Genomic DNA, 8082 nt, shown 5'->3' with positions numbered 1-8082 from the left:
TTAAGTAACATTACTGAGGTCAGCTTACTTACACTGCCTACTTAACACTCTCCTCTTCTCAGGACTGTTTGCCTGTATAGATCTCCCTCACCCTCCTGTTAGTTTTGTTGCATCTGATAGTACAACTTGCTTTATCATTCTTATTAGTTAGTTGAAAGAGAATTCAAAGAGAATTCTACCTGACTACAGAGGTTAAATCACGCAGAATAACTGAAAAACACCTGTGTTGGTGCAGCACATTAAAAATGAGCTTTGTTTATATGGACTACAAGCTAAAAGAAGCTGGTCTGTAATCGCCATTTTATTTATCAAAGCAATGCAATGAAATAAAACCAAACATGAAAAACCTAAAACAAAGCAAAAATACAGAAACAACAACTATTATCAAATCAAACAGTCTGTAAATGTCTGAGCGGAGATATTTCAATCTTGACATCAAAATAAGAGAGGGCGTTCAAAAAAAAAAAATCTTTAAAACGGGGGTCTAAAGTTTATTCTAATGAGGTGAAAAGTAATAAATATGACGATTCCAGCGGAAAAAAGTAATTATACAAAAAATGACATAATTACATCAGACTGAATGTTGAGGAAAATGAGAATTTTAAAAAGTCATATTGATAAATCCAAGTGTTAAACCGAGTGTCCTCACTAGACGGTGTCTGTTCATGGCAACAAAGAACGGAGAGAATCCACTCGCTCTTATCTGTCTGGTCGCATCATGCCCGGCCTGACTGGCATCATCATCGGTCGAGGATGACGCATCATGTGTGGTGGTCCTGGCATCATCTGCATGGGTCCTCCCATCGGCGGCCTCATGCCTCCTGAATGTGACAGTGAAAGGATACACAGCTTTAGGTACTGACTTTTGGCAAAAGAGTCAAAAAGGGTCACATCAGTGTATTTATAACTCATCTGGAATATCCTGGGAAAGATCACATTCGATGATCAGATATTAAAAGTGACCTGGAGATATTTTTTCTTTCCTCTTCTGATTTTCTGATTCTGTGCAAAGTCACATTTGATTGGCTTAAGCCTGCAGTACATTAGAGCTACAAGTAATGATTACTTTCAACTATTATTATATTTACACTAACTCAATTGATCTTTAAATCTATAAAATATTTGAAAAAAAAATCTCATAATAATGGTCATCACAATGTAGCAGAGTCCAAGTTAACAACAGTGTAAAACCAAAGATGTTTAATGTACAATGATATAAAATAGAGAAAAACTACAAATCTTGATGTTGTCACATTTTGCCAGTAATCTTTTGCATGACGATTTTCTATTCAATTTATTGATTAAACAACAATGACTATAAGAAGCTTAAGAAATCAGACAGGGGGTAAATGGGAGATGGATGATTAGTTTTGTTTTTTAAACAAGCAGACTGTTTCATCTATTAGAAAGTCATAGAAGGTGAACAGAATTATTGTTATTATATTAACAACTTCATTTGTGACAATAGAAAATGACTTCAAGGGCACCAACAAAAAGCATAAGAACAGATAAAAACCTGTTTGTGGCCAATAGTCTGTTCTATAAATGTGACCACTGCAAATGCATGAATAAATTGCTGCAAACTTGTCTGATGTGAGGTGAAAGCAAAAGCATCTTTCATCCTTAAATGCAGTGATTTTAAAAGGGCCTATGCAATGAAGCTGCTCTGCTCCTGCAATTTAGTGTTAACTCGAAAGGGAAACAGAAAGACAAGCAGACCAGCACCTTATGACAGGCTATGCCGACCCAAAACGCATTATCTGCTTCAAGACCCTCTCAAATGACTGAAACAGCCCAAACTTCAACGTCACTTGAAACAAAAGCACCCTACAGAAGGCGAAAAAACAGTCTATTTTGGGTTTTTAAAAGGCATCTTCTGTGGGGCCCCAGCCACATGCCACATGCCACATGCAAAAGTTTGGGGACCCCTGCTTCCACGTTCTGAATTATCTCAACTTTCAAACACATTCGGTTTCTGCAGACAGAAGCGCGTTTCTTACCAGGTCCACCAGGCATCATTCCATGTGGTGGAGGCCCCATCATGGGCATCATAGGTGGACCTCCCATGGGGGGTGTTGGCAGCATGCCTGGACGAGGAGGACCACCTGTATTACAAACAGCAAATATTCATGTACAATCAATGTAAAAAGACACTTGTACTGTTCACAGGCATTAGCAGACAAACTTGTGTAAACACTATAAATATCAAAAGGAGTCATTTTTTTCAAATGATGCTACCATCTCTTATAGAGGGTACCTCAATATATGTCCACCAGCTGGTCTGGTTTTTGATGCCTGCCTCTTTTATACAAGTTTGGCGTCTGTTCTCATTATGTGAGGCAATGTTTGTTTGGTATACTGAGCTAAAACTAATACAGTCTAATAGAACAGCCATGAAATAAACACTAACATCATGAAAGAAATTTGTGTGCTGTTGAACTGTATTACATTTAATAAATGTGTTTGTCTTATTTTCTGTAGTCAGTTGGTATAACTGGACGCCTCAGTATGATGCAACATAAATTACAAGCACCACAAACCGCGCCCTCCAAAATAACTTTAGAGTTGAATCTACACCTGACCGCTCTGAAACAGCTCCAACAAAAACTGAACACTACAACCTTCATGAAAGTCAGATTTATTGCAGGACTGTTGTATCAGACTGCGTTTGACCAATAAATCTGCAAATTTAGCCTCAAGTGGTTTGGCCTCTGTGGAGCTCTATCTGTTGTCTCCCTGAGAAACTCACACATCAAAGTGCCGAAAGAGCTTAAGAACTTAAGAAATCCTGCTAATTTGCATTCAGTGGACACTTAGAATTAAACTTAAATATCTGCCTTTGTTTTAGCAGAGTCATCTCCCGAACTCATCAGTAAAGTTAGTTAGCAAAGTGCAAACTGATAGGTTCTTATATTATGTACACTGTTGTTGTAGTTTTATCCACTTAAGTTTTTTTGTTGTATTCCTGCGGCAAAGTAAAACTTTTTCCCAACACATTAGTCGATCATTCTTTCTTTTCAAATTAATTTCAATGGTCCTTGATGCGGAGCAAAATGCTGACAGTCACTCCCAACTGAGTATGAATCTTGCTATCAAGAGCCAGTGTCTTTGTTATTGTTAGTTCATCAAATTACTGCAGAGCTGAAAGACGATGGACTCACCTGGGGGAGGGCCACCAGGGAACGGTGTGGGAGGAATCTTTCCCTGTTGAAAAGCAGCCGCTGTCGGGAGAAAAGATAAAACATTAACACCCAAACAACCACACATGTATTTAATGTTCCTTTGTGTTTGTAGAGATTTAATTAAAACCTGGAATATGGAACGCAAACAACAACACAAAGTGCAACCTGTGGGGTCTTTTTTAACACATCTACATATTAAAAATACACTACATGGTGCTAAATTTCTGCTGTAATGCCACTGTCCGCTGCAACATTAAGTATAGCTCTGCAAACAACCGTTATTGGTAATTAATCTGAAACAAAAATGTCATTTCGCATTCCTGACATGCTGACAGGATGTGTAGCTGACCATCTTTTTATTGCAAAGGAGAATTTAGTGTGTAAAACAACATTCCTCCACAGTGGACAATACCACGCTCTGGCACCCCACTGGCTTTACATCTCTTATGCGGATTAGTGGTTTGTAATCTCAGAGGGGGCCCAAGTAAGCTGATGTACATAGGGCACTATTTAAGCAAAGGGCTTGGATATCCCACACACGTGCATAAGCATGCCTTGCTGTGTGGGATATGTAACAGGCTTTACTCAAACACCCGGTTTATTGTCTTTATCTAACAAGGTTATTCTATATGGAAAAGAAAATGCAGGCTGTAAGTCAGAGTGTGAACAGTTCAGAGCACAACCTAAATATCATCATCAGTAATATGTTACTGCCACTAGAGGTCACTTTCATGATTAAGTCTCACTGCACACATGAGCTGCAACCCAAAGGGCTGACTCATTTAAAATCCACATTCAAGACTCTTAACAGGGTTCCCTCCATCACGTTGTGTTTTACACTCAGCAAAATGTCTATGACTATAAATTCTCAGCCATCCACTTTATATAATATTTAGAACTTCATCTGTCAGAGACCTTTTGAATGAGTGTCAAGGTGTCTTAAAGAATTAAAAGCAAGTGGAGCCACTCTCTCTTCAAGATGCAGTCAGTCATGTTTTCCAAATAACTGAGACAATAATTTGCTTACTTGTTTTATCGATCAGGCTCTGAGCCTGCTCCTCCATCCATTTCTGGTAGTAATCTTTCACATTTTCTTTGTGTTTTCGGCCACTGCAATGAGTCTTCCTTACTGACGGCTGGAACAAAAACAGAGGACGAATTTGAGGCTATTTAGCAGGAACAGAACCCAGATAAAGATTCCTTCATGCTGCTCAGCAATATGATTTGGTATACACAACACTTACCGAATCGTGTGTAAGGTAGGTGTCACAGTAATCACAGTAAAACCTGTAGATGTTAATATTAGAACAAAGATTAAGGTGAGTACAAAAAAGTGCAGATTTCTACATGGCCTGTCCTAAAACTGCATACTTTAAACCAGAAGTGGAACATATAATAATATAAAATCAACATTGTTAATGAGCTGTAAAACTAAAGACTCAAAGATCTAACATACACTGACACATGCTTGTTTAACAAACTGCAACATAGAAAGCCATGATGTCCACGTTGCAAATGATTCCCTTACAAAAATGTCTTGAAGGAATTTGTTTCGTTTGCGAAGGCGCTGTGTGCTAATTATAGTATGCAGACAAAATGTCTGGTGGCATATTCTGAGATATCCAACACAACAGTTCTTTGTTCAGAAAGAATATTTACTTTCTGCCAGCAGGATAGATCTTTATCTAAAGTCATCTTAAAATGTTTCACCTTGGGTGAAAATTCTAGCTTTAAAAGGAAGTAATAATTCATTTTGTTCGTATAATGCTCCTAATTCATGTTAACTTTCTTGGCTACTTATTTTATTGTGATGCGTAGTTCTCTGCAGCAATGGTTCCAGTCATGACGTCCACCTTGGAGGTAAATTGCTGTTACTTTGCATTAGACTGTAATTCAAAACCATAATATTCCTTTAAAATGCTTTACAGATTTTATCCAACTATTCATTATTTGCAGACACTCAAGAAAGACATCGATGTAAACTGACAAACCTGTATCTTTGGTGGAGAATTCAGATTAACACTGGTGCATTTATTTTAGTCTTGCCCACAAACAAAACAACTCTGGAGTAAACTCATGATTTATTGCTGCTCATATCTATCCACAGCTTATATTACCTTGAAAATATGTATCCACAGGATGGATTCACTGATTATGACTGGAATATCTGTTCACATAGTTACATGATGACATATTTATAATCATAAGCAAAAAGCCAAGATTTCAGAGCTGAGTGCCTTAATCTATCCATCTCTCTCTCTCTCTCTCTCTCTCTCTCTCTCTCTCTCTCTCTCTCCATATATATATATATATATATATATATATATATATATATATATATATATATATATATATTTATATACACATATGTATGTATATATATATACATTCTATACCTGCATGTACAAAAAAGTTCAAGTGCATAACCTTCCTAAGTCTTAAGACATATTTATTTCAATCTTTATTTTTGATCCTTTTTATTACAGCCTTTAGTTCCCCTGGCGTGACTGTAATTGTAGACTCAGGTGATATACAGAATGTGTTGCAAATTTGTCAGCTTGCTGTATACCTGTTTCAATGAAGTTCTAATAATTAAAAAAAAAATTCATTAGCCTAATCTGCTCTCATCCCTAGAAAACGAAATTAACCTGTTAAACCCGCATTTCTGAATCACAAGTCAGACCCCACGTTAAGATTCTCAGCTCCGAAACCAAAGAATCGACGTTGGGATCGACAGGGATGAAAAACATAGTCATAAAGTCTTAAATATATTTAGAAATCTTGACTCTTGCAGATCAAATTATTTAAGATCACGGTGCTTTGTTTGTCTTTTGCTGATAACTAGTAACTAGGTTTACATCGAGACTGAGTCCAGCAAATAGACGCAGCCCAAACAATGCTCACAGCGTTCATGTGAAAACAAACTCGCCCGTTTCTTCCGTTTTTAACGTTTATTTTATCACCGTTCGTTACTTAATACAAATATAAACCATTTTTATGACCATTGAAAAGTGCAAATCAGAGATTAAGCATTAAAGATAAATATTAAGTGAACTTACTTAGGCATGATCGGCAGCTATCTCTGTCCGCCGAGAGCGCGATTCCTGTGCACCCAATAAATGTTCCCACCAGATGTAACAGCCACCCGCACTTAGTTCCGCTTTTACTGAAGCAAAGGTTCCGTTTGTTTTGTAAGAATTTGTTTCGTGACTCAGACACGATAACTAATTCAGACATATGCCACTACGCGAAAAGATATTTTTAGATAATTATTTCAAGTTATTTTTGATCCCCAGTGAACCCAATCTCACATTCTAGCAACAAAGCACTATTTTGTAAAATTAAGAACAAAATGCCTGGAGGTTTTAGTGTCATATTGTAATCCACAAATAGCACTGATCAAAGTAAAGTTTTGTTAGTATTAAAATTAAAGATCTTGCCCACTCTAAGCACACTTTTCATGATTATTTGAGTGATTGCTAATTGATAAACAAAAGTGAAGGAAACAGAGCAAACACACCATGTTAGAGGAAATATCTTTGGTAAAAGTTTCATTACCTCAATATAAAAAAAACACCCTACATTACATGTCAACCTCATGCATTCATATCGTTGCTGAAGTCTTATCATAAATATTATCAGCAAAATTTATTCAATATAAAATTTTTAAAACTCGAACAGAATACCCCCTTGTTGGATGTTATTGTGTTATTGTTGTTGATTTTTAACTATTTAAGCAGCACTTGTTATAGCCGGTTAAGGTGAAGCCCCTTTTAGTTGAGCCTACACTTCATATGCTATTTGAAGATTTAATCTAAATACATAATGTTTCATGGGACAGACAGTGTATTCATTCATCTTTAAGTAACTAGGGGGCCAAACTATAGATATCAAATAAATGCAGTGGAGTAAAAAGCACAACATGTCCCTCTCAAATGTAGAGGAGTAGCATAAAGTAACATACAATAGAAATACTTAGGCACAAAACCCTAAATGATGTTTTCAACCAGTATCCAAAACACAGCACAGCAGTCCTTTACTATCATAAAGGCCAAAGAAAAGCAGCAGTTCCTCACATTTAAACTGGAAACAGGGAATGTTTGAATTGTTTGGAATGGTTAATCGATTATCAAAATTGGAAACTAATTTTCTTTCAGTCAATTAATTGCCACATCAAAATCAGCTGTTATCCAGAAATAAACAAGCTCAACAACAACAACAACAACAACAACAACAACAACAACAACAACAACAACAACAACAAAAATCCCCACCAATAGCAAGAAACCCCAAACTGTTAACAAAAAAGTAAAACACAAAAGGGGTACAGACAAGCATTATTCTTAGAAAACACCCTGCCAATTTAATATTCTCTTTGAAAAGAAAGGTTTATTTTTCAACCAGGTGAGGAAAATAGAGATAGAATCAGTATGTTTATCAGTACTTTTGGCTAATACATGTATTGTAAAAGTGAGGAAAAGGGGCATACTTGCCAACCCTCACAATTTTCCCGGGAGACTCCTGTTTTTCATTGCTCTCTCCTTATATCCTCCCAGGATCACAATTCTCTTGTAGTCCTCCTGATTTCTGACAATTTTCACACCTTTTTTCCCTTCCTTTTTACTTGTTTCTGTCACTGTGCAGTGTATACAAACCCTACAACTCTAAAACTCTACTGTTTCTACCCAGACAACAACACAGCTCCAAAACCAGACTTCCTAAGAAGAACGTTTCTTCTTAAGGAAAGTTTTAATGGAAAGGGACATGTATTTTGTAAAATCTGCTGCATCAATCTTATTTTAGGGGCAGGGAGAAAAAAAATGAATGAAAGAGAACTGATGAACATTTATTCCAGAGATTTACACAAGTTCACACCAGAGGGACAATTTGTTCTGTTTTC

At 36.7% G+C, this 8082-nt stretch overlaps 1 protein-coding gene across 1 annotated transcript; it reads right to left on the bottom strand.

Annotated features, from left to right (window-relative positions):
• Positions 1-283: 283 nt before the first annotated feature.
• snrpc (small nuclear ribonucleoprotein polypeptide C) lies at positions 284-6343 on the bottom strand. The gene is made up of 6 exons (XM_084738760.1): positions 6242-6343; positions 4427-4469; positions 4210-4318; positions 3162-3221; positions 2001-2105; positions 284-821 (listed from the first exon to the last, which is right to left on the bottom strand). Exons 1-6 carry the CDS (start codon positions 6247-6249, stop codon positions 700-702), a joined length of 447 nt encoding a protein of 148 aa, XP_084594886.1. The 5' UTR covers positions 6250-6343; the 3' UTR covers positions 284-699.
• Between the last annotated feature and the right edge of the window lie 1739 nt (positions 6344-8082).

This window comes from Lutjanus erythropterus, chromosome 2, assembly GCF_056507025.1.
Source record: "Lutjanus erythropterus isolate fLutEry1 chromosome 2, fLutEry1.hap2, whole genome shotgun sequence".
NCBI classification, from domain to species: domain Eukaryota; kingdom Metazoa; phylum Chordata; class Actinopteri; order Lutjaniformes; family Lutjanidae; genus Lutjanus; species Lutjanus erythropterus.
The sequence above is the reverse complement of the archived record's forward strand: the minus strand, read 5'-3'. Positions and strand labels throughout refer to the sequence as shown.